This window comes from Xiphophorus couchianus, chromosome 18 (genome assembly GCF_001444195.1).
Source record: "Xiphophorus couchianus chromosome 18, X_couchianus-1.0, whole genome shotgun sequence".
Classification (NCBI taxonomy): Eukaryota; Metazoa; Chordata; class Actinopteri; order Cyprinodontiformes; family Poeciliidae; genus Xiphophorus; species Xiphophorus couchianus.
In genome coordinates, this window is record NC_040245.1 from 18,417,541 (window position 1) to 18,445,180 (window position 27,640).

A 27,640-nucleotide genomic window follows, 5' to 3' on the forward strand; every position below is an offset into this window, starting at 1 on the left:
CCAGCACAAAGCTTCATCTGTCTCATCAAAATGAGCAACTGATACTGAAAATCATTCACTGGTAGAATTCTTTCATTGACCTATTTTATATTTTAGAGTATTTTCAAGCCTGAAAATACTCTAAAACATGTTGCACTCAGACCACTGAACATATTTGGAACATTTTTAAACTATTGGTACTATACTATTGGTACAAATTGTCGCAATAACTAAGTTATATATGAGTCTGCAGAAAGGCTCAGTTACTCATTTGGAAATTCTGGGAGGAAATGAAGGAAATTTCAAATGGGAATGGCTCCAAGTTGAAAGAGGCAGAACGGTAGTCAATTCAGCATTTATGGGAAACTCGATCAACACTAAGAGGCCATCTTTTTATGTGCTTCATCTCAGTAAAAACTTTTCTAATAGACCAAATTAGTGAATATACAAGTCATCTGCCAAAAGTAAGCGAAAATAAAAACTTAAATTAGTCTGATGTGAGTTCAAACATTTTTTAAAGATTTCGAAATGTGAGCACAGCTGTATATCACTAATTCAGAGCATCATGAAGTAACTGATGAGATAACTTTGGCCTTGTAAAAGATGATAGGTCAACACCAGCTTATGAAATGGCTCCCCAAATCATTACTGAAGCAGAATTTCCCTGGACCTCAAATAATTTGGGTTGCGTCTCTCCACTTTTGAGGCTCTGGGACCTTGCTTTCTAAATGAAGGTCTGTAATTTCTGACCTATCTGTCAGAACAAGGTCGACTGCAGTCTGTGTCCCGGAAACATTTATTCTTGTGACTCTTGAACAGTTATCCCAGATAATTATGCAATTTTTTTTAAAGAATATTTTTTCCTTCAACTTAACTTTTTATTATTATGTTTGGATACAGCACTCAGCGAGCCTGGTTCTGTAGGAATTGTTGTTTTGTCGTATTTTCTTTAACTTTCCACATATATTCCGCTTTATTTATATTTTTGCTTTCTGTGTTTAAAATTTTGGCTCCATTTGAATATTTAGTCGATATTGAGTTCTTTGCGTCTGTTTGACAACTACAAGCTGTCATTATGCAGCAGGCTGTGACCAGCCGCCCCTTGCCTGGGAAGCGCACGCACAGTGACGCACCGTGAGCACTTGACTTTGAGCCAGCTCAGCGTTTGTGCCCTCTCTTTCTCTTACACACAGTCACACACACACACACACACACACACACACACACCGCAGAGAGACAGAGAAAGGGAGGGGGTGGGGGGCGATCCTCGCATATACCGGCTTTGTGGTTTTCATCCCCTATCAAGCGTTTTACCAGCATCTGCCAGCTCAGCTCAGCCGCCTGGAGCCGATGATGATAATTATGCTCGTTTTTAACTATTAACTTCAGCTACATTCATTCATCGAACCGGTAAGTTTGTTTGAAGTTCCCTTTAAACATTTAAGGAAGCAGGTAAAGGTCTGCTGAAGTAGGTAGTTAAGTTTTCTCTTGAGGGATGTCATTCCCCACAGAGCCTGCGCAACATCGGCATCACCGTTTTTACGCATGATGGTGGTCTGACTTTTCTTAGGATTACACGGCTGGTCTGGAGTATAGCTTGTAGTAACGGTAACGATAGTTGGACTCCGACTCAGAGACGGCAAAATATTTTTTGAGGCCTTGAGGTATTGTGGTTGAAAGAGTGTGGGGCGATCCACGATTGACCATTTTTGCATTTAACACAACTTAAGAGGTGACCCATTAATTACTTGCATATAGACTATGGGATTATTTGTATTGGTTTACTTTACATTTTACTTGCCTAAAAATTTAACGATAAGACGAAGGAAGTGTACTTCATTTGAAACTTGTTCGTTGAGTCATTAAAGAAAAAAAAATCTTTTCAACTGTCTTCTGGTTCATAGGTAGCAACAGTCACATAATTCCATGGCTGAAATAGCTAAAATCACACATTTTCATAACACATGATCTTGAGGTCAGGAGTTGCAGACCCCTGAGTGACATGAAAGGTCTCGGTCCTCATCAGCCTACCACAGTGGTAAATAATCAGTTGTGACAAAAATGATCATTCAAAACTCTAAAATGTTGCCAGCATTCAGGTTAGATGTCATTTTTGCTCCTGTTCTGACAAGCATTGTTACTCTGATCCCCTCTCATTTTCCCAACCGTCCCAGCCAAAATACTTTATATTAGGGAATCATGCAGTGGTTATACAAGTCTCTCTTTTCTCCACATAGGGTTTCCTGTCTTGGAAATTCAAGTTTTCTACAGGCCAGGAGTGGGACCTTGAGCAGCTTAAAGGTCCACTTGTACTCCAGGTCAGCCCTGCTTTGACAATAGATTCACAATGCTTTCTTTGTAATGTAAGAACTGTACCTTAAAGCAGTGGTCCACAACCCCCAGGCCGCGGACCGGTACCGGTCCGTGGACCAATTGGTACTGGGCCGCGCAAGAAATAATTCAATATTTATGTACTGAGTCTGGAGGATCTTTTATTTTTGAAAATCCTTTAACCGGATTCTGTCGGTTACGTCTTGAGTGCCAACATTGAGCCCACAAGCAGCAGAATGATTTAGAAACAGCAGCAACAGCATTGGTGTCGGTGTGTGCAACCCCCCCGCGGTCCGCAGCAAATTTGCAAAGCCTTGACCGGACCGCGGTACTAAAAGGGTTGGGGACCACTGTCTTAAAGCACTCGCCATGAAGTAATCTCCAATGAGAGGGCGAGTATCTTATGGTGCATCGATATGGGTAGTCTATGTAATGACCTCACTAGCCATGTGATCCTCCTCCTCCTCACTTTTTAATGAGGTTTATAGTCCAAACTTTGGCTCAGACTGTATTGTTGGGTATCGTTGGCTCGAGTGCATCTAATCAGTTTAGTGAGGCCAGCTGTAACAAATTAAGAAATTGTTCTAAGTATAAAATACAAAAAGAAAATGTTCGGTTTTTTACAGTAAATTTTTACTCTTGTATTTTCTAATTTACTTTGTCTCATCATTTACCATTTCATACTACAGTGGTTTTGGTAGGAAGTACTACTGACCCCAATGAGCATGCTCACACTCATTAATCCACCCCAGATGAGATTGTCATCTTTAGCAGCGGGCATCCATTGTCTGAGTTTAAATTCCAACATGCTGGTTTCAGTAAGAGGCTCCTGACCTCTCTATTTCTCTCACACATCTGGAGGCACACACACAATCTGCACACATCCATCAGCAGAGGCCCACGTAGTTTTGGTGATCTACTAATATCTTTACACAATGTTGGTGTATGATATTGAATTGTTTTGGATTGATGATGGGAAAAAAATCAGTAATTTAGCATTGTGACCATTTTTAAAAAATGTTTTCAATTTCAGGAAAGAAATTCATCTGAAATTATTTAATTCCATGTTTTTTTCGCAACATTTTTTGTCCTTAAATATGTTAATTCAGTGATTACTTAATAAGCAGCAAATTGGGATAGTGATATATTAGCTTTCCAATAAAATAATCAAGAATTTCTAAGTTTTAGCTAAGCCAAAACAGTCTGAGGCCTTGTGAACAAATCAGCCAGGTCCTTATTAAAAACAAAGATCTGTGCCACATCATTTAAAGGAATACTATTGTACACACAGGATTGGTTTCAGAAACGTATTTGTCCACATGAACGCACACAACATGACAAATACATAGGGAGCAAAGCTAAAATCTATGTTGATGACAAACAATAGAGGGGAACATCGCCCTCATTGCTGCAAATGAGTCCCAAATTCTTCTATCCATTTCTTGCATCATTCTCCCATCAATTGTTAACGAGACATCAAGATACTTGAACTCCACTTGAGGAAAAACCTGGCCTCTGAGGTCAATCAGAGCCGCCTTGTCTTTTTCTGAGTAGCTGGCTCAGGGAAGCATGGATTCATTTCAAGAAGCATCTTCTTGTTTATTTTAGTGTGTTCAGTTGAGATGCAACATGAGTTTTAGTTGGAAGCATACACTCTTGAGCAGTTTCAATATCACATTAAAGTATCAATACCACATAATAAACAGTACACCCTAAACTATCTCCGCTGTTCCAAGTGCTGCCCTCTATTTGAGCTTTAAAGAAATTAGTGCAGATCCATAACTGAACATGAGCAGGGTTATTTATTGAATTGACTTTGTTTCATCTCTGATATCCTCTGTGCTAACCTTAAATGTTGGAGGTGATCATAAAGTTAGGTGGGCATGTATGCACTGCCGCATCTCTATCTGAGCGCGTGCAAGGGCATGTAGGAGTCAAAGACGTGAACTAAGCTCTAATTAAGCCATCAATCCTGTCATCTGTCTCTGCATTCTTTGAACCAGTGTGGTTGGGAATTCTGCCCGCCGTCCTTCCATGCCCGTGCCTCAACTGCCTGCCTCTCCAATGTCAGTCGGGGATTCTGTGCCAAAAGAAATTCCCTCTATATTACCAGTCAACAGATCCTGATCCAAGCTTGCTCGGTCAGCATCCATGCATGGTGAAGGGTTGGATAATTACAGGGGGCAACCTGAACAGACGCAGCTATGAGCGTGCATAGCTCACCTCCTGATCTCCTTACTCACAGCACACATGCAGGGCACACACAGGCTTAATTAGAACACTGACAAACATTATCTGTTGCACATTTTCTTTCCTTGCATTTTTCTAAAAGAACCACCTTTTTTATTATGCATGGGATATTCTTTTGCAGTAGGTGGGGAAAATAAAAGTCACTCTGCTGAGGGTTTTCGTCTTACTTTGTTGAAAATCAAGCTGTGAAAAGTGAGTCACTTCCAGGATGTGCCTGCTCTTCCTTAGCTGAAGTTTACCCTTCCTGAGTGTGTTGTGTTTTGTCATATTTTACCGCTAGTTTTCTTGGGAAAAAAATGCAATAGCAGCTACATACAAAGAAGGCATAACTTTAAGGGTGTACATTTGCAATAGGGTTAATGTCGGGGCCATTATAAAAGTAAAATGTTTGGCTGATTAATTTTTTCTAAAATCACATCGGATGTGCTTAGGAGACTGTTGTCATTTTGCAACAGCTATTCATGTCTATCTAGTGGTTGCTTGGGGATATAGTCAAAGAATATGCAGGTAGTAGATCTTATTATTATACCATCACTTGCAAAATAGTCCCACAGCATATTGCTGCCACCACTATGCTCTTTTCGGCTTTCAGACCTTTTTAGGTTTGAAAGCCTTACTTTGAGTGCTTCCAAATGTACTTCTAGTCATTCCATCCACAGAGATCAATCTTTGTTTCACTTAATAGTGAATTTCTCCAAAAGGCATTTAGCTCACATGGGCCGCCACCATTTTCAGACCAATATCAAGTTGTTGGGTTTTGAAACAAGGTTTAATTTCTTGGTCACAACCCTTCCATTCCATGGGGGTCCAACAGAAAGTGCCTGGTTTCTCTGCAATGTCCTCTAAATATTAGTGGCAGTGTATGTACAGTATAAGTATTTAAAAGTGTGTGAATTGGGGAACTTCCACTGTAAATTAATATTTTGTGCCAAATTTAAGAAAAAAAATAATTTTGGTTGTTCTTATTTAATCATTTAAGAGTTCAAATGCACCAAGCAGACCCAATGCGGCGTTATTGTTCAAGACCAAATTCTATTACACAAGAGCACTTTACAAATCAGAGAAGCTGAAAAAATAGTACATTTTCTGATTAAGGACAAACAATGTTAACAAAGAGTTTTATTTATTTTTATTATTATTATTTCTTTTCAAGATATGCAGAAGTCACAAAAACCCAAAGTAAAGTCACAAAGTGAAACTTTCAGCAGTTTATATACAGAAAGAAAAAATGTGTTTTTTTTTCTTTCTAAAAGTAAATAAACCCTTCCAAACAAAATTGCTGATTTACATGTTGGCAGGAAATGACCCCTATTAGAATTATACATTATTTCTCTTTTCATAGCAGTTTATTTTTCTGGACTGCCATCAACATAATTTGTTTTAATATAGTACCTCTAAAAACCTTTGCAGTATATAATTCAGAGTGAAAGCAGATCTTGCTTGACCTAATAACATCTGCTCTCTTTCTGACCTGTCTTCTTTGTCACACTCTACTGTATCCTATTAACTCACACAGTTATTTAAAAAAAATGCAAAAGAAGCAAGGTCTGGTTAAGGACAAGTAGTTCTGGGTATAACCACAATCTACCAGTCGGACCTGCTGGTGACCTGTTGCTGGCTTTAAGCTGCCAGAGCAAATCATATAGCACATGCGAATCAAGTTCTTTATGACAAGGCAGAAGTGAGTGGGAGAGCCAGAATTTTCAATGTGTGTGTGTGTTTGTCATGTTTTGATGAGCATGCAATCCCTCATATTTAAAGTGCTCCAGATAGCCTGCAAAGTATTGGCAATGTGTCAGAGCAGTGCAGGAAGCTGGTCCTCTCATTTCTGTTAGCTGAAGTTATTGAATCAAATTCAAAGCAATCCATTTTTAGACCTTTAAAGATATGTTAACGTACATGTGTTTGTCTGTGGTTGTTTTTTTGCTCATTGGGAGCAAATAACAGGGCTGTAAAATTATATTGTTTCACCTCTGTCAATATTATTTAATTCAGATAATGATTCATTTGCTTTTCACAGATAGTACTTATTAAGGTACTCTGGTTAAGGTTTAAATTGTGATGGTTTGATGGTGTTTTGCAGTGGTTGGTACCTACAAAATGGTTCAGTGGAATACAAAAGAGGCACGTGGCAGGATCAGGAAGAAGAGTGTTTTTCTGTGAAATAATTTTCAGGCCTAAGAGGTGACTGGCTCATCAGCTGCTTCAAATTTCCAAACAGTTATTACGGGTTTGGAGAATTAATGCTTTGCTTCTAGCTTTTCTCCTGTCACATATCAATGTGCCCCACAGTGTGACTAGAATAACACCGCATAAATCTAGTCCATCTACCATTTAATTTCTCTAAATTATCCCAATATTTACACAGATTGCTGCTAAAGACTAGCAGTTAGAAAACAGTTTGGTAGTTATATCCTACTTTCTTTTTGTAGATTGTTCCTATCTTGTCTCATTCTTTCTGTTTCAACCACACATGTGTTTTCCCTCTTTTCAAACTTAAAGATTTAGAGATGGATGACTAATGGAGATGACATGGTAAAAGTCCTGTTTTCCTCACTGGAGGTCAACTTCTTAAAAAGATTTCTCCCATGACTAAAACAATCATTAACTAAATCCTTCATATTTGTTTCACAAACTGAGACAACAAGTTTAAAGGGCTATTTTCACAGGTTTGTACATGTATAATTGAGAAAATAAGATTTGTTTTGTGTGAATATGTCCTGACATAATGTAATTGTATACTGCTGAAGTCAACAAAAGCAGAGCTGATTTACATCATCATCATTTACATTGATAACAACAGCTGTGAAAGAAGATTAAATACCAATTCATAAAACAAGTTGGTTATAAATAATAATTAGACTATATATATATATATATATATATATAGTTGTTCTATTATTATTTTACATATTTCTCACATGCTGCAATTTCAGTCGTTATGGAATATCTTGTTCGAAATCAGCTTCTTACAGATCACCTTTGGTTTATTTTAATCCCCTTAAAGAGCCATTTATTTATTTATTTATTAGTGACATCAGCATATTTTTACACCTTCTCAAAATGAAATGTGAATCTGGACATCCACACTGCACAGAACATCATGTGCTATAATAGCATGAATGCAATTAATATGGCGTAAATTTTAAATAAAACTAATTTCCCAAAATTTCATAATTATTGTACATTTCAAGACCGATACACAACAGCACAACGGATTTCTGACCTTAAGTTGATGATATTAATGTAGCTGTAAACTTATAGCCTCCAATAAAATGTAGAATCTCCTTTGTAATGATGAAAAGTCAGGGATCTTTTTTGGACTTGATTGTTTTGTTTGCATGCTATTCAAATTGGAGCAACAAATACTAATGCATATCTGATACTGAAATATTATCTCTTGTAAGGGTATGTTCTACCCTTACCGTCTCTTCTCTACTCTCTCTGATCAAGTCAACTTCTTTTGTTACAGCTGATAATGCAAAGCGACAGACGCCAGCAACAGTAGAGAGGGCCTGTTTATCACTTCATACTGGTGCACAGTTGCAATGGCAATCATAAATGATGCCACACAGGCCTAGAAGAAGAGTGACAGAGAAATGCAAGGACTAATGACACGTGCCCATTTATCAGACTTGCTTCCCATAATGAGACATTGTCTAAACACCAACGTACAAAGTGTTGGCGTAAATCAGCCTTTCTTTTGCCAGTAATGGGCACCTCCATGAAGTCAAACAGAGGGTATGGTTCTCCCAATCACGTCGTTGTCATACATGTGCATATTATCTACACGTCCACCAAATGTCTGATGAATGGCAGAGTATAATTACCTTAAACCTTTCTTTTGCCACCTCAGTTCTTTTCCATTGTATTTTCCCACTTTACAGAATAAGCTCATGCTCATGTGCATCACAAGGAGGTGTTCCCCAAGGCTATGACATTGTATGTGACTTGGTGGGTTTATTGGGTAGCCTCTGCTGACATCATTTGACTTACTTGCATCATCAATGTGAAGGAAATGTTTCAGTGGATAAAACTCAACATGGTGGTTCAATTTTCTTATCTTTGCTTTAAAGTTATAATAGAAGAATTAGGAAAGCTTTCCTCTTTCTTATTTTAGCTGACTCTGAGATCTGTAAATGTTTGTGCATTTCTTTATAAAGGATGGTGCGCAACCCTTTTTACATAATTTTTACTGTAAATCTGTGTGAAGGCCCATGTGGCATAAGGGTTCGAAACTGACCTACAACCTTCAACCAGTGAGGATTGTAGTCATAATGCTAAGATGGTAAGCAGGTGTGAAGTGGGGAGAAACGGGACAAGCAGAGTTTCATTATATCTCTCACTGGTTCTTCTGTGTTGGTATATTTTGTGGAATATACCAACACTGAAGAGCTCAATGATCACCGTTGGACTCGACTTTTTGTAAGTGTTTGACTTATGAAAAGTCAAGAAAGCTTAAAAAGTGACTTGTCTTTGCAGCCATTATGCATGACCATCTGAAAACAGTGAACACCCTGGACAAGTTCCCAGTCTCTCATAATCTAAATCTCTACAACTTTTCACTTCTTAGGTTGTTCCTTTTACAAATGCATGTTCACTGTTGAATAGTACAGGATATTGTTTTCATAAAATTTAGAAAAAGCTTAAAATTGATCTTTTTGAGTTTAATTTTTATGTGTGTGTTCTCACAAAAACCTGGTATTTTAGAATGTATAAACTTTCAAAATTCACAGATTTAAAAAAAACTGTGTTCTACAAATAAAGCTTACTTACTTACTTACTGACTTTTATTTTCATCAAAACACAATTTATCAAGTCGGACCTATTCATTGTAATAGTTACGGCATGTTTCAGTAAAATATCCAGAAGACAAAGTCCCATAGGGCATAACTAAGATAAATGCAACAAATCTCCTCGCAAAGTATCAACAATGTAGTTGGCATCTGCTATTATATAATTGGAAAGTCGTATAAGTTGTTGTTGGGCTTTTATTTGTAACTAAGCTGTTTCATCAATCTAAGCTCTATAATATGTTCATCCAAACAGATGATGTTAGATGTCGCCTTAAACAAAAAAAAACTTGGGAGCTCATTTTACCAAAAGGTAAAATGTCTGGTGTCCAGCCAGAGTCTCCTCGTCTGCTCAACAAAGACAGCTCAGTGCCGATTTTGAAAGCCGACAGAGTGTTAGCCTGACCCATGATCTTCCCCTGCTGCTCCGTCACCTCACATTCAAAGGCCTGGAAGTTCCACTCATTCTTGTGTTTCCTCTTTTGTGGTCCCTTCTCTCCTTCACAACTTCATCCAGGAGGATTTCTCAGCTCAGCTGCGACATGACATCAAGAAGCCAGAAAAAGCTCCCAAACACATTTTGCTTGTCCTTGCCTCCAAAGCCACCACAGAAGGGAATAATGTCCCTGTTTTTGTCAACCTGTTGACCATTGCTTCTTTATTAGTGCTATATTTAGCCCTCCTGAACAAAACAGAAAATTTGACATGTCATCTGACGTCGTAGCGGCTTGTTATTGGGATGCGTCAAACAGCAGAGCAGAAGGTGTCAGGTAATTACTGTTTTAACAGCATTTAGGAAAATTCACCACAAGTTGCTCTTCCTCCTTGAATGTGTTTTCTGGAATTTGAATTGTGTTTTGCTGATTTTGTACCGTCACATAAAATGACAACAGCACTGAGGGTGCTATATTCCATAGGAATTTGTGTTGTGTTTGCTGAGATATTCTGAGAGGTACTAATGTCTTTGTTGTATGCCACTTTTCCACCGCCTCACACTTTGTATCTGTAGCTTTTGTCTGCTCTCTCTTTCTCTTTCTTCTGTCTGTACCCCCAACCACATAGCCATATGACTGCACCCTCCAAACCAAAGCACATGGCAGACCATGGTGCATCTGTCTTCAAAGGAAGGCTTTGAAAAGAGAAACACTAAATTGCAATTATACAGGACTGACAGCACAGTCAGGCCAGCAAGAATGGAAAAGGCACGTGGAAGACAAGTGAATGAGTTCAAAGATGTCAGTCAATGCTATAAGAAGCAGACAAAGACCTCAGACCTCTTTGATTATGTAAGGTCTGTGCTGAAAGGGGCTGTAAGTCTGTTTTAGTCATGCCTCTAGGCACGTTTTACCTGCAACAGTAACAATTTATCTTATTTGGAGAGTGCCTTAGGTTTTGTTAGAGACCATTAGGAAACATTTAGCATCACAAACCACCAGGAAACATGCCATACTGAGTCAAAAACATGGTTAGGGTATAAAACAATATCAAAATAGAGTATTTATCAAAGGTGCAGCCAAATCACCGATTTATTCAAGAACCATAAATACTCACATAAACTTCAACCAAAGCCAATCAATTTTGAAGCTAGAGATTTCCTTCATAGACACTCGACCTGAACTACTTGTTCAAACTGGAATTAGACTGGGTTCTCCAAGACAAATGTTGGAGTCTTGACCACTATCATAAGTTCAATTCTTTGAGAAGTGGCTAGGCGCAAGTAGCTTACTATGTAATATGTGGCTACCCACAAGGAGACCTTGTATGCTGGCTTTGATGGAAGCACTCATTCCAACTGTTAGAGAAGTAAAATCATAGTTATAGTTTTGTTTTTTTTTCCAGAAAATATTACATAGCATAATTCTTACAAGATTCTAAGAGGAAACCATGTTTCATTTGAAGAAAGCAAGAAAAGTATTTACTCCATATTAATTAATTTACTGACAGATGTAGCAGTTCCAACCCAGCTCCCATTAAGCTCCAAAGAAACTTATTTCCTAAAGTGTGATAATGTTTTACATATTAAAAATTTTACTTTTTAGAGGCAATTGTTTGGGAAAGTAAAGAACAACTTTATGAAGACCAAGGCATTCAAGGACATGAGTGCACTCACGTGTCTGTGAGTGCAACTGAAGTCCACATGTGACAGTCTTTTTGTAGTGGGTTAGTTGGGAAAACCTCAGGCAAACTGGTTTGTAAAACCATCACATTTACAGACACTGAAGGCTTTGATTGCCTCCAGTGTTGCAGTGGTTGAATAAACAGTTTTTGGGGGCACCTCTGTATATTTTTAAATATAGATACTCTTTACCTACAAGTGTTTTTTTACAGAATCCACCTTCTGTGACCTGACTGATTAGCAAGTCCTGTATCCGATCACTGTACTCAGTCACTCAGCTGCAGATGAAGTACTGCTGCCTCAGTGCTCTGCTGGAGGTCAAACGAGGCTCTTTGGAGAAAGCCAGCATTCCTGTAGCCATGTCCAATTTGTTACTTGACACGTTCCAAAAACAGAGGCATTTAATTGTGGGTCCCATTTTCGTTTTGCTCTCTCTATCATTGCCGTTTTATTGATACGTGTTTCAAAATTTTCAGCTGCATGTGATGTTGCATGCCTGGAGTTGTGTGTAAGTGGATGCTGATGTCTGTGCGCATGTCTGACTTGTAATTAGCTTTGTGCTCTGGTCTGTATGGCATTTTAACAAATGCTTCTATATTTATTTATATGGACATGCTATCAGACTGATGTTTTCGCAGATGAACTCCATCCACCTCCTTTGCTTTCCGTCCCTTTGGGTTGGGGCTATGTTTTTTTTAAGCTTTGTGGTTTCTTTGTTCCCCCTTTATTTTTTTTCAGTTCTTGCAATTCTGAAAATTATGTCTCAGAAGCTTTTCATTGGCACAAGGATTTTGTCCCCCAGACAGACTCACAAACGCATTATAATTTTTATTTTGCAGTTTGTGTAAGACACAACTTGCCGTTGACAGACTCCGTACCGTTCAGATGTTTGAGTGTGTCTTTGTGTGTATTTCCCCTTTATGAAAAAAAACATGTGGAAATCAATTATGTAGACGCTACATACATATAATACTGTGCAAAGGTTTTAAACTATTATTTCTTTATTCTTTGCTTTGAAGAGGCTACACTTTCTGGTAATCTTTATAAAGTGGTTCTGATGGATAAATCCCTAACATCTGTATGTAAAATAAGAGGAAGGCGGACAAGTGGAAAAACTTTACTTAAAAGACAAGTTTTCAAGAAAAAGGAAAACATTCTCAGGCCCTGACACATGTAGCTCTCACCTTCCCAAGAAAAAAAGTAAAATAAAATTAAACTTCGATATAATTGGGGTACTATCACCTCTTCATCTCGTTAATGTGGCAAATGTACAATAACCGGAACCAGACGATCCAGCTCTTATGACCAAAACTTGGAGATCTCAGTGATCCAAATTGAAAGGAGTCAGTTGAGGTAGTTCAGATATTTGGTAAGGATTTCTACTGGTTGCCTCTCTCTGGTTATTTTCAATTTATGTCTAATTGAAAGGGAAGGAGAGCCCTAACTCACTGGAGGAACTAAATTTCTCTTCTGGCCTGGGAACCACTTGGGAACTTCCAGGATGAGATGGGGATTTTCCCATGGGATAAGGCGGTGTGAATTAATCTCTTAGACCTGTTATCCTCTTGAATCCAACCCTGGAGAAGTGGAAGGCAATGGATGGATTGAAGTAATAAAACCCCTCTCTTGAAAAAAGTCAAATCCCGACTAGAGATGCCAAGATTAGAGTTTGCTGTCAAATTTCCAATCTCAGATTTTTGTGAAACTTTGACTTGTCAATATTCATACACCTCTATATGGTATAGAGGTAACCTATAGACCTCTAGAAAACCAGAAGAACCTTTGCAAACTTTAAAACATTGCAAAATAGTGGACTCAAGAATTTTGTCCAATATTGTGTCTTTAAATATAAAGTATATAGATTTATCAGTCTAGCAATTTGATTTCTGTGTTAAAAAAATAAGAAACCAGAATAAATAATAAAACATTTGTTGATTTTCTTGTTGCATGGCAGTGAAAACATGTGTTTTTCTACTTGCTCGATGGTTAAGAGGATCATTAAACAAGTATCACCCACACACATGCACAATGTGCAGGTTGACTGTTTTGGCAGTGACAGACGGGGCATGTCCAGAGGGTGCGAGGGGTGTGTCTGTGGTCAGACTGACCGTATAAGACACGGCTAGGTACTCTAAAGATTTTCATTCAGCTGCACTGAAGAGTGTAGATCTCAGTTTTGACTAATTTCTGCAACTTCATTTCATGCTTAATTTATTTAGTTCCGGTTGAAAAACAACTAGTTTGTCTTTTTGAAGTCTTTTTTTGTCTCTCAGAACATTATTTATTCAAGTGTTTGAGTTAGAGAGAAAACTGCAGCATTTTTAAGTTTAGTATTGATTCAGCATTTTTAGTGAGTCAAGCATCCTTGCTGGGTTGCCTCAGCAACCGTGTGGGTCCACTGAAAGTCTGGGGTGAGTATGCAGCTCAGCTGGATTTTCCTGCTCTCCTTCCTCAGCATTATCTCTTTAGTTTGTTTGGTTTAAATTTGGCGGAGCCCCCTTTGTCATCTACTGTTTTTAAAGGAAAACTGCACATAGAAAAGTACATACCTAACATTTTTGTGTATCTGTTATTTTTGCAGAAACCGCTCATCATTTTTCAAACAATTTGTGCAAAAAAAAAATCTTACAGCAAACACAGACATCAGTTGCATATTTTTGCATATTTGAAGTAATATTTTAAACCACAAAGTGCCTATCTGTTTGGTGGCAGGTTCAAGTCCATCATGATAATGCCAGGGTTTTGCAAATTCACAGCCCTATAATTGTGGCTTTAAATGAGAGATCTGTGCAGAGGAAATTCTCTCTGCAAATCTTCATGGTTTATCTTGGGATTTGGCCCAATTAATGATGTTTTAGTTCAGTAGGGGTGACATTTAGCATTTGTTTTTCACTATAATATTCTGGTATTGGCTAAAATATTAGTAATGTTATGATATTTGTGCATGCTTATGCACACCCAGTAATAACAAGTAATAATTGACTTGATGATTGCACCTGTCGTGCAATTCAGTAGATTAAGAGGGAAAAGTGAAGAAAATGAGCCAGTTGATTTGCTGGGTTATCATAATCATGATAAATTTTTACATTTGATTAGATATTTAATTTTATTTGTATTTCAAAGACAAAAGGTGTGTTTTGTTAACCCCTATAATTGCGTTTAAGTACATGGTGCATTTATAGGATCATATATGAATGTGTCATCACATTTTAAAAGACTGATATTAATCATAAAAGTTGCCATATGCATATAAAGCTTTAATCATCATTGGTTTGTTCATAAATCCTTTAAACAAATACACATATGGAGAAATCTGTGAATCTCAAATGTCCATGCCTGAAGCTTGGAAACAGAAAACACTGTTTCCAGGGTCAGCTGATGTCACGTGTCGAGAAAGTCAGCATGTGTTAGCAAATGAAGGTGTTGCAGGATGAATCATTGGATGAACTGTGTGTATGAGCATCTGCTGCCCAAAAATAGCTGCAGAAAATCCCTGGTTCATTCACAGGAGTGCACAAAAAGCTCCTGAATCATAGTAAATGTTATTTACAGCTACAAGAGGTGCTTCTTACCGATCTGTGTCCAGAGTCTCTGAACTTTTGATCACTAGCAAAAATGACTCAGCTGTTATGAACATGTACTGTACTAATTTGCTCCAAAGTGATGGTTATACTTAAGGTGTCATGTCATTGTTTTTTCTTTTTGTGTAATATTTAAGCTTTCAAAATGGTACATTTATGTCCACCTTGTTTGCTCTGCTGCAGATCATATGCACATAGAAGAATACATTGAAGAAGATGAGGAACCACCTTTGCTGCTCAACTCTCGTCCTTCTCGCGGTATAATTCATTACTTTCACATGTCTTAATATATGCAAATATGTTTGCGCCTCCCCTCACTCTGACTTATGTATCTTCCAGGTGATAGGCTGTGGTGGGACTGCAGTGGTGCAGTGTCGGTGGGGAGAAGCGTGTGTGTGTTTGCAATGCCCTGCAGGCCAGGAGCCATCCAAGGTGAGCAAAAGAGCCAAAAGAATTGTTGAACATTTTTTAAATGGTAAATTAATTTTCTCTTCTCCGTGTTGTTCACTATGCTTCCTTCAATACATCTCCCATTGCTTTTATAATCCAAATAAAATATAAATGTAATGAAATGTGCTTATGCATGTTTTTATCCACAGTAATTCTGTGGATTCATTCACTGTAAATAAACAAACAACAAAAAAACGATTTATTTTTGAGGTGCATTGTATTCCATCCTTATATTAATGTATTATTATATCATATTAAAGCCTGTAAAAGTCAAGAAATAAAGGCCAGCATGTAAACTTATTTTATTTTTTGGAGACTTTTATCATATTTACAGTGTCTTTCCCAAGTATTAACAGCCCTTCATCCTTTAAACAGCTTGTGATCCCACCATTCCACCATTTCCTCCACTTGTGATGTGTGTATGTAGCCTAAAACAGTATAGTGACCAGAGAACAGTTTTCCACATCCACTACAAGGTTTTTGACAAATGTTAAACTGGACATCTTAGTGCATTCTTTCAACAATAGGTTTCTTTTTGTACGTCCTTAGTGTAAAATAAGTTGAAGGTTGTGTTTGTAAAATAAGACAAAATGTGAAAAAGCTCAAAGGGCACTGCACGTTTAAATAAGATCAAGAGTTGTTGCATTAAGTAAATTTTAATCACTCATATTTACTGCCAAAACTGTATAATACTTTATCAGTAAAATCATGAAGAAAATATAAAACACAAACTTTCTTAGCTAATCTTGACATTGTACAGCCCAAGAAAGAGGCTCTAGTGTGTCTTTTTTCCGTTTTATCTTCTAGTGTTTGAAGTCTTTTCTTTCTCTTCAGGCTTGTAGGCAGATCCAGAGTTCAGCTGAAGACGTGAAATGTCAGTTCTGCCCACCTGGGAGCTTTTCAGATACAGTCGACTCTGAGCTCTGCCGTCCGCACACATCCTGTGAGATCCTGGGCAGAAACGTTTCAGTGTCTGGCACTCTGACCTCAGACGCTATCTGTGGTGACTGTCTGCCTGGGTGAGTACTGCTGCTTCTGTCTCGCTGCTGCTCCACATGCACCCACAATTTAAACTTGTCTCACTTTAATTTTGTTCCTTTTTTTGTTTTGTTTTGTTTTGTTTTGTTTTCCTCATCCAGATTTCTCTCTCCTGATGGAGGACAAGTTTCCACTAAAAGCAGTTGCATAAAAAGTAATATCCTGCACCCCTTAATTTGCTCCCTGGTGTTTATAGGCATCTATTCCTATAAACATTTGATTCATTTTGCTATTCTTGTCTCCGTCCTCCAGCTGAATTGCATGTCAGAAAGGTTCGCACTGTGGGAAAAGGTTCCTCGAATGGGGCAGGAGGACCAGCCAATAGTACGGTGGTTCGAAGCGCCGAGGAAAAGACGGCAGAGTACGCTGTGTTCGCGTTGGTGCCTGTCTTCTGCATAATGGGCCTGTTGGGCATCCTGATCTGCAACATCTTGAAGAAGAAGGGATACAACTGCACTGCTGAGAAGGAGGGGAGAGACGAAGAGACTGCTACACCTCAGAAAGAAGGTGAGAAAGACAAAAAGTGCAACTTTGACCACATAATGTCATTCAATCCTGTAGTCACACAATTGGTGCTGTGATATGCTCTAAAGGCATCAGCACTCAAAGGAAGTGGGGGCTTTTTTTAATGCCATACAAGAGTCAATTCAAGAGTCAACAGAGCAGAAAAGTTAAGATGGGAAAATCAAATGAGGTAGACAGAAATCAATAAAAGCTATTAAAAGTTTAAAGTGGGAGAAACTGAAAAAATGATTAAGGGTGTGGGGGAGGGGCTCTAAAACAAATATTGATTCATCACACCCACTCTATACACTTTGTACCGACTACTTTTCAAAAGAACAGCCACTTTGAGATGGTATTTCTAAGCATAATTCTTAGCCTTTGACCCACTTACACGCAAAAAGAGCTTTGCAAGTTGTTGATATAAGACAGTAATTGACATTACATTTACAATGTCAAGGTCACCCACACTGCTTTGCATGTAATGTGGTAAATAGCACCCACTTCTCCATTATTCTCCTTTTGGATTTGGTGTACTGTGGTTGTTGGGTTCTTATTCTTGCAAAACACATGGGATGGATTCTGTTTTCCACAGGGAGTTGAAAGGACAAATGCTAAAGATTGTATTGAGAGATGGCAAAATAAAAAGGTTTATCTTATGTAAGAAACAATAAAAACGTTTCTTTTTTTAGTCTACAAACTGAAACCTGATTGTAATCCAGCATCCATGAAAAACAAAAACCATATACAAAAGGTAATATTTAATAATTAATTACCTAGATTGTTTATTAGTTCTATGTGCTGCCAAGGAAGAAAGAGAGGGCCTTTAAAATGTGAGCCTTAACAGATTTAAAGCTGGCTAAGCTGGCTTCTTCTGTTCTCACCTGATGGTGCAAAGCAGAGCCAACAAAGTATTATGACCTACCAGGAGTGTCAGCTGGGAGCTCAACAGATCCTGTTAAAAGGCTGTTTACGTCTACACAACAGCTGTTGCTTTTAGGTTTCTTAGTGACTGACATGGAGGAAGAGTAGGGTCTGCTTTCTAATTTATTCAATTAACAATTATTCCACAATTTGGAGACATGCATGTAGAAATCATTGAACCTTCGCCCCAAGATGGGGAGAAAAAGAACAATAGAATTGAAAACTGTGCAAAACTTCATATTAAACAGTTAAAATTAAATAAAAAGCACGTTTAGAACATAGAAATGAACATGTGTCCACTCTAAACTTTATATTAGTCTGTAGTGCTTTGCATCATTGATACTTATCTGTGTTTTTATGTTCTGTGAAGTGACAGACCCAATGGATAGCTTTTCTTGCTCCCTACAAACGTTGACAGAGCCTTTCACTAAGCTGAATGTCTGCTCAATGTGATCAAAACCCAGTTTTATAAGCATAGAGGATGCTATTTAATAGTGGCAAGTGCTTCAGGTATCAGCGATGTCTGGTTTTGTGTTTGTGTAGCTGTTGCCTCAAAATTTAAATTGCTCCTGATGCTGCAAAGGAAACTGAACCTGAACCTCCTTCTCTCTGCAGCTCCCTCATTTCTTCCGTCTCCTCTCCATTTATCATAAGTTTCAGTTGTGTCTGGAAAAGAACTTGACACCACCAAACCCTCTCTCCTTTCTCAGTCAGATCAATTATTTATTTAATCAGCTCCTTTACCTCATTGTTAATGTCTTCTGTTTCGTTCTCCTTGGCCAGGACGTTTTAGTTGCTTTCTGCTCTCAATTCTAAGACTGTTTATATTTACAGTGAAAGAAATGCTGCTAAGTTGAATAATTTAATGTTTTAGGGATACATTGAGAACTGGGAGCAATAATGAATAAATGTGCAGTTGCACATTCATTCTTTCAGGTCTTTTCAGGTCTTGATGCAGCTACCTATGAGTAGACTGTGCTATGCTAAGTGAGTTAAAGGAGAGAAGGAGGGTGTTTATGCAGGGAGTCAGGTGAAAATGATGGAAAACAGGAAACGTGAGAAAGTGAGCAATGGAAAAAGTAAGGGCACGAAACAGAAAACCTCATTAACAGAACCTGTTCCTGCTTCTCTGCCAATACTGCTACATTATGCACTTGTGACAGTCTGTCAGTCTCATGATGTCTTTGCTTGGCTAAAGTTAGACAAACTTCTTGCTTCTGCACTTTTCTGACCAACTCTGTCAGGGAGAATACCCCAGAGGCTGAATTACAACAAGCCATTTGCCTTGTAGGACTAAAACGGACTTGCTAGCAGCTCTGACAAGCTGGACTTACAAATTTCAGGTGTAGAGGCATTAATGGAAGTAATATCTCTAAATCTATGTTCAGGCAGAGTAATGACTCATTTAAAACTCTAGTTCTCCAGTTCTCAGTCAAATGCTGCAGTTGAACTTGGTCAAAGAGTCATGGTGTAAAGAGTGCCACTCTGTGAGAGTGATGCTGTTATTTTTCCATAGCAACAATCACTGTAGAGACAGAGCTATTGTTACGCTCTGGCAACAGCCTAATGCTGCTGATGTAAGAGATAGAAATAAAACTCTACACACACACACACATATACTCAGAGACATTTCCAATCAATACAGTTGAAGTTCACACTTGGCTCAGTGTCGCTTGGCATTTCACACTACAGTGCACTGAACGCACCAACACACTGAGCTCTGTGTGTTCCAGCAGTGCTGAATGGAGGAGAACTGCTGAGTGAGTCTATTCTGTCCCCCCCAGGCCCTCGCTGCCTTCTCTCACTGTCCTCATCTATTATGGGATGGGGTTGCCATGGAGGCATTTATATTCTTTGCAGTTAATCTGTCCTCGTCTATCCTCATCAGACAGAGCGGCTGAGTATGAGTGACTTTGTGAATTTTGGGACTCCTATTTAAAAAAAAGAAAATAGTTTGCTTACTATTTACCCTCCTATATGGAAAAACATTTCATCTGTGATGGAAAAAAGGGTTATTTTTCAGATTAAAAACATATACTTTTGCTTACCAGATAATTTATCACTTTAGCTGCTGGTTACAATGGTTGCAATCATCTGTGTGGGAAGTGGGTGAGTTGCCAGATCTGCAGCACCCTCCAGTGGTGGGTCAAGGTCAAAACAACTGTGAAAAAATTAGTAGTAACTGTGTTGATATTTTATGTTACCAAGGATTTTACTTGACTGTCCAATAACAATGGCTACTGTGATAAACGATTCTCTGCCATTGGGCAGTAGGCTGTGACTTACAGTTGAAACCAGGTATTTATATAATTATGCTGAATAAAAAAAATACACTTTTTTTTCTCACTGTCAGAAGATTAATCAGACCAAACCTCTCTTGTTTTAGGATGCAATTACTAAAATTATTTCTATTTGCTAAATACCAGAAAACCTTGGGGAAATATTTTGCAACTTTGTTCGAACTCAGAAGTTTATCTACATTCGGTCAGTATCCAAAATAATTGTCTTTTAAACTGTATGGTTAGGTTCCAACCTTTTGGGCTTCCTTTTACAAGCTTCTCACAATAGTTTGCTGGAGTTCTGGACCATTCCTCTTGACAGAGCTGGTGTAACTGAGAGCATTTTGTAGGCTATCTGACTCGCAACTTGCCCAAAACGTCTAGGGTTGAAATCAGGGCTTTGTGATTGCCATGCCAAAACGCTGACTTTGTTGTCACATTGATACATGTTGGCTGTTTGCTTAGGATTATTTATTGTCAATTTGGAAGACCAATCTGTGCCCAAACTTTAACTTCCTGGCTGATGTCTAAAATTGCTGCTTCACTATTTCTACATATAATCTATTTTCCTCGTGATGCATTTTATTTTATGAGCTAGCTAATATGTTTCCCCCTGTCTTTTAGGTCACAACTGCCCCTACATATCTGATGACCTGAATGAAGACACAATCAGTGTTCTGGTTCGCCTCATAACAGAGAAGAAAGGTATATAACACATCTGATTTGATCTGAGCCTGTAGTGCAATCTTATTAATCAAATAACAAACAAAAGAACAACTTTTCGCTCCCTGGTAGATTTCTTTCGTTTTTGCTGCCTGTAAATTTCAGATCTGACAAATGTTAATATCAGACAAAAATAACCTTAGCTTTATGCAAAATATTAGATTATTTAATCTTGTCAGAGAAAAAATGTATCCATATCAGCCTGCCCCTCTGTGAAAATGTGGCCGCTCTAAATGTAATATGTGCTTTTCTTGTTGGTAACCACTTTCAATTATTTATTTACATTATTGTGGAGGAAATCTTGTTTTTCTTTTAACTCTTCAGAGCTGGATTTGCTGCTTTTGCTTTGAATTAGTCACCTGCTCCATAACACAAGTGAGCTTTAGCTGAAGATCACAGTTTGATCATTGGACATTCTCAGAATTTTCTGCTAAAGAGAAGCTCCTGATGCAGCAAAGCAGCTCCAGACCATCACTCTGCCTCCATGTTTTGTTCATGATATTGTTCCAAATAGCAGAATATACACATTCCAGAACATTTTTTATTGCGTCTTCCACTTTTGTCTTGTCAGTCCACACAATATTTTTTCTAAAACATTGTCCTCAAAGTTTTGTGATCACTTTATTACAAAGGGATGTGCTCATTCTGATAGCTTTTGCTTCAAAACATGCAATTTCCATTTGAAAATAGCTTCTTATATTTTAGTCAAGTTACTGTGTATTTGTCTCATCATTTGAAACATGAGTGTTAAACACAGACCAAAAACAAGAACTATTTAAGAGGCAAATAATTCTTCAAAGCACTCCGAACTGGTAACCCATATTATCTTTTACTTTTTTAACATGATCTAATTTTATGTCAAGCAGAATGTGAAAACTTATGCAACCAAAAACATTAAGAGGTGGTGTTTCAATAAGCTGATATTGTCTCTGTTTCAGAAAATGCTGCTGCACTGGAGGAACTGCTGCTGGAGTATGAGAGCAAACAGATGAGCAAAGGCTCATCAATCAAGTAAGTGTCATACACACATACTGTCACACATTGACAAATCCTTGCATGCTTTCACTAAGTTGTGCTCCTTGAGGTCAGATTTAACAAGAAGTCAACTTCACTCCTGTAATTTTCTCTCTAATTACTTAAACTAATGACTAGGGTGACCAAACGTCCGTATTTCACGTCCTGTCCCGGGCGTCCCGGGTTTTTTTTAGAAAGTGAGGAAATGTCCTGTTTTTTAAATTACCTTCATCGGACCATTAAATTTACAGGCACTAGGGCACTGCACACGGCGCTGCGTGTGACGTAATCCCTGAGCCGCGTCAGTGCGGGCAGCCCTGTTCTTAATCAGAAGATAGATAGCATGGCTATCAGTACGCCAACAACATGCCAAAGCGCAAATTTATGTTTATCGACGATTTACAAAAGAGTTTCCCTGCATTCAGAGCCCCCCCACCCCCGCTCCAAGGTGTCCTGGTTTTCCCAAATGAAAATATGGTCACCCTACTAATAACATTTGTAATTCACAGTTTCCTTAAACTTTTAAAACAAAAAACAGACTGCTTTGGCTGCATTTTATGAGTAGGAGCAGTTTGACTCTTGGCAGTGACTCATTCCCACAGGTCTGCAGCGAACGTCTTACACAGTCATAAAAACTGTCCAATTATGAGACTTGAACAGTCATTTGGTCTCTGAGCTCACTGGTGGCCACATAACTTATCAAAGTCTCAACTTTTACACGACCAAGGGTGGTTGTGGCTGGAACTTTAGTTGCTGTGGCTTTAAGAATCACTCTAGTAGTCAGAATTAAATTCAAAATGTCAGTTTACAAAACTGTGCCTCTCTATTTTCTTATATGAGATCTTGCTTATTTTTTTAAACATATGTTAACATTTCAGCCTGGCATAACATTGAAAAAGATATTGTTATAAAATCTGTTTGTAGTTAAGCACTAAGGGAACTACTCAGAGAACAGAACCATTCCTTGGATATCATTTTGCTGTGAGACCTCAAGCCTTTCTAGTTTACTGTTCAAATTTTGCATTTATTTTTTTATTTTACAGATGCATTCACAGACAGTAGGTTTAACTATGTCATAATTTAAAGGATCTTCCGACTGCCACTGCTGGATTTTAATTTAAACACTACTACAGATAGCATAAACATCTTCTTTTGTGCACAGAACATATTATGTTGTAGAGTTTAGTAAGCTGTAAAGTGCATTTAAACTAAACTGAGTTGCACCACTGTGCTGTCCAGATAACAGAATTAAAAGAAAGAAATAATTTTAAAAACTGTTAGAAAACTGTAGCCTGTGAAAGTCATCGAACTAAATAAAGGACTTTATTTTACTCATCTTTGGATTTTGACCTGCCCACCTTACTTCCCCTCCCAAATTTGTTCAGTTCTGATTTTTATGTATTTGCTTTTAGTGTGAAAAATTGTGTGTAAACCAGTGATTGGAGGTGTCAGTGGCTGGAGCTGATACGCTGTTTCTCAATGGGGCCACAGAAATACATAGCTACAGTTTCAGGAACATTCTGACACACACACAATGTCCACACACAGTTCTGGAAACCTTTTAGATAGATGCGGAGCCCATGGAAGGGGCTATGTGGGGTCAACCTCTTGCAGCAACAACAGAGACATACAACTGTCTCTATTTTGCTCTTTACTTTAATCAGCACCATATAACAATAAAGAAACCTTCACTTCTTTAACATCAAAATTGCTGTATGTCTACACAGTCAATGTATAGAGCTACTTTCTGAAACAATTGAACTTCATCTTTTATTCTTTGCCTTGTTGGTATATACAAGCAGATCTAAGACATCCGGCCTCTGTGCAGGAACAGAGACCCTTATAAAACATGCAGGGGTATTTGAGGACCAGGTTTAGAAACCGCTGAACTAGATGGGAGAGTGAGAGGAGTTGGCCCATCATAGGACAGACATTTGTACATTTAGGATCACTGCAACACAAGGCCAATTTGTAAAATTTATTAATTAAAAATGCAATAGTTGATGATTGTAGTCATCTTGTGATTAGACCGAGGTTCGAATAAACTTTCTGACCATTTTTCCTCCCTTTCTCACCAACAGGTTCCCGATGCTGTCTCCCTTATCCACCTTCCGCTCCATCCCCAAGTCTTGCCCCCATCAGTCCCACCTCCACACCATCTCAGGTCTCTCCGGTCTCGCTCCCAAACACGGCTACCGCTGCTCCCGCTGCGCTCAGAGAAAGTGGCCTCCTATATTCATTCCTCCCCTGGATTCTCTCAAAGACCCTCTGAAGCCCCCACGGGGTCTCATTCTGCCCTCCTTGGACACACCTGTTAACCAGCAGAAGAACCCTCTACTGGGGGCGGGTAGAGACACTCATCACCCCCAAGCCACTGTTGTGCCAAAACCTGTTCAGAACAAAGTGGACAGCAGTGAAGGGAGGGAGAAGAAAGAAGGAGAGGTGTTGTCTGTTGGGAGGTGAGTTCGGCTAAATGCAATGCTATGTTTGCTTTTTGTTTTTTTTTAGCTGTTTCTGGTTTAAAGTCTTCTTCAACTTCACATCGGAACTGAAAACTGGCCTGAACAGCACTATGTTTAAAAGCAGTTTCAGATAATCTACTCTGGTTTCTTCAGGTGTTTTTTCACTTGTCTTTCTGACACTAACTTTGGATAACTTTCTGTTTTTAATTTAAAGATTTCAAGTTGCTCACATACCTGAGTACAAGCCTGTTACCACAGAAACAAAAACATCATCCCAGGAACAAAGAAACTCCCTGTTTGGTGGGAAACATTTTCCCTCCTGTTCATCATCTGGCTTCAGGAGGTACGGTCATAAAAACTCAAAAGGACACCATGTGTCATCACTTTCTTTCTGATTCTTGCTTCAATCTATGTCTCTGTTGTTTCTTTATACTTGATTAAATGGTGAATGTGTGTTGAATTGATTGTCAGTTCACTGAGATTGAATGTAAATAACACAAGATAAGTCATGTGTATTAATTATGACAGAACATTTTTTAAATGTTGGATTAAAAGACAAGTAACCATCTTCTCCAACTGTCTGACTATGTCAGGTTACTTAGAGGTACCGAGATCATTTTTCTTTTTGTGAAATGACAAAATAATAGGAGTGAGAATATCTCGGAAAACCATTTAATGCTTCTTCAAACTGAGAAATCAACTTTCTCAAGTAAAATAATTTGAGAAAGCCCAGATTATGATGTTCTAGCTTTGTGATCTTCTGGTAGGTTATTCAAGACATTTTATATTAAGTTTAGGCACAGCATTTGGGAACAATATCTTAGAGACATTGCACTCAGACGCGCCACTTATTAACAGGCCCATAAATACTTTTATCTGTCCTGCAGATTAAAAAGTTTTAGACAGAAGACAGTGCTTCAGCATCTGTCCCAATCCAAAATATTAAGACATAGCTGTAACAAGCCTTCAGTGTTGTTGCATTATTAGCAAAGGATTTTAATGGCTGATTAACATTACCATTCCCTTTGTCTTATCAGGTAAAAAGATGCAGAGAGGCTGCGTGATTATCCTACCTCGTGAAAGAAGACTTCAATATCTGATGGCAGCTTAAATGCCAGGATGGAGATGCTCTTCAGAAAACTTAACCTCCACCTGCTGGAAGAAGAAGGAATTGCTTCTCATCGCATGATAAGACGATCTCTTGACGTCTTAAGCTGTCAAAATCTTGACAGCTTGATCTTATGCTGCTCAAAGCTTAATGCCCAGTCAGCAACGGTGCTGGAAAGCTAATGAGTTTAATGCAGGAGGAGGATTTGTTTAAACCAAACATCAGTGAAACACAAGATGCAAAATCACAAATTGTTACAGATCAAAATATGGTGGTTCTGCTGCCTTGGAAGCAACTTTTGTGACCTGTTTCCCCCGTTAGCTTTGGAGAAAACCAGACAGCACAACACAGTCAAAAAAACATAAATAATCTTTGCAACCAAGTGCCACATAGATTAGAGGTAAAAATGTATTTGTTAACAACTGGTTCATACAAAAAAGGCTTGTTCTTCTCTTTGGCTTGCATAGAAATTACAGATGAATTAAGGATTTGGTTTGTTCTTTAATTTGTTGAATGTATTAACAGAAACTCATCGTATGCACTGAAGTAAGTTAATCCGGTTGGAGGGTTTAAACCTGACCTCTGAATTGTACATCTATAAAGGTCAATATTTGATAAATGCCAGCTATTGGAAATCTGTCACAGTCCCAGGGGTAAACGTTTCTTATCGAGTTGTGCCATGCAATTATCTATGCCGATGCCAGATCAACAAAATCATTTCAGTCTTCCAGATTATAAACAAGGGTTCAGTATGTTTCAGAGCTCCTCAGGTAACCTGTGAAAGTCTTTTTAAAAAGTTCAAAAATGTTGCTACCTGTCACAGGCCTCCAAATTTTATGTTGGATCACATTGAAGCAGCTTTTGTTGTATCAATTATTGATTTAAACCCTGATAAAAGACACATTTTCTTTTCAACTCTTGTATAGTTGCGATGTTTAAATGATCAATTCAACAACTTCCCAAAAGCAGAATTAAGAACCTCTTGGTACGTTTTAGTTTTTAGATAGAGTCCAGTGTCGCCCCAGGTTTAGTTGGAAAGGAGTTTTTTGTATATTTTCACTACATTTAAACGATATTGCAGCTCCAATCTTATTGTAAACAGCTAATATCATTTTGGACCACAGGTCAAAAACTAAATATTGAGAAAGACCACAATTAAAAAACAAAACATGTATATAGGTGTAAATATGTAAATAAGACTGAGAGCATACACAAGTAAACTCTTTATTTTGATTTTATACTCTAAAACCTAGTACGTATGAGGTAATTGCAGCTGCACTGCACCAGTGACAGGATTCTGTCATTCATATAAGCTGAACTGCTGTCTGAAACGGTTTTCTACCCTTAATCTATGGTTAAACATATCAGTGTTTTTTCTCTCATCCTGAGCTACACAAGCTCACATTTTAGTTCCTTAATAAACTAACAAATTGCAGGTAGTCCGGACCCTTAAGCAGGCTTTAGTTTACATTCTCATAGGTTTCCAAGATTGTGCTATTATCAGATTTAATTACTTTATTTTGCTCATATTATGCTGTTAAAAATAACACAACATATGTGGAGGAGAGGGCATTTATTATCCCAAGCTGATGATCATGTATTTTCATCTGATTTTATTGCTTTGCTGTTGTCAGCATTAAATGTTTTCAAACTAGGCAGGAAGGAAGAAAAACGTCTCATCAGATTTTTGGTATTTATTTATATCATGCTTCATTTTATTATATCACATCTATTTCTGTATGCTGTTTTTACTCATGAAATAAAGAAAAGCTGTATTTTAAACTGTTTCATTGTTGATGATCCATAGCCTAATGTTGTTTGACATGTATGCATGTGAGATATGTTTGTTGTTAGAGTGTGTGAGAGGAACAGGATCTTGAAGAACCAATATTCCTTCATATCTACCACCCCCTACTGCTGATCTCTACACATTACAAGGACTTGACTCATGATTGTCAAACCTTGGTACCATTGGTGGTACTTTAGGTTGCTTACTAGAGATTTCCTTTGGAGCTAACAAAAATAAATGAAAGTATTGACTATTTACATATATGCAAATCAATTGGGATATTGAGCAAATAAGCAGCAATA

The 27,640-nt window shown here is 38.1% G+C and overlaps 1 protein-coding gene across 2 annotated transcripts; it reads left to right on the forward strand.

Annotated features, from left to right (window-relative positions):
- Positions 1-1,253: 1,253 nt before the first annotated feature.
- relt (RELT TNF receptor) lies at positions 1,254-27,325 on the forward strand. 2 transcript variants are annotated; one of them, XM_028045456.1, is made up of 11 exons: positions 1,254-1,389; positions 15,234-15,308; positions 15,390-15,482; positions 16,335-16,519; positions 16,640-16,692; positions 16,791-17,045; positions 20,867-20,947; positions 21,904-21,976; positions 24,061-24,438; positions 24,656-24,784; positions 25,479-27,325. In XM_028045456.1, the coding sequence occupies exons 2-11, from the start codon at positions 15,267-15,269 to the stop codon at positions 25,480-25,482; spliced, it is 1,293 nt and encodes a 430-aa protein (XP_027901257.1). In that variant the 5' UTR covers positions 1,254-1,389; positions 15,234-15,266; the 3' UTR covers positions 25,483-27,325. The 2 variants fall into 2 exon arrangements, with proteins under 2 accessions (XP_027901257.1, XP_027901256.1); XM_028045455.1 differs by lacking the exon at positions 1,254-1,389 and adding an exon at positions 13,614-13,880.
- The last annotated feature ends 315 nt before the right edge of the window (positions 27,326-27,640 follow it).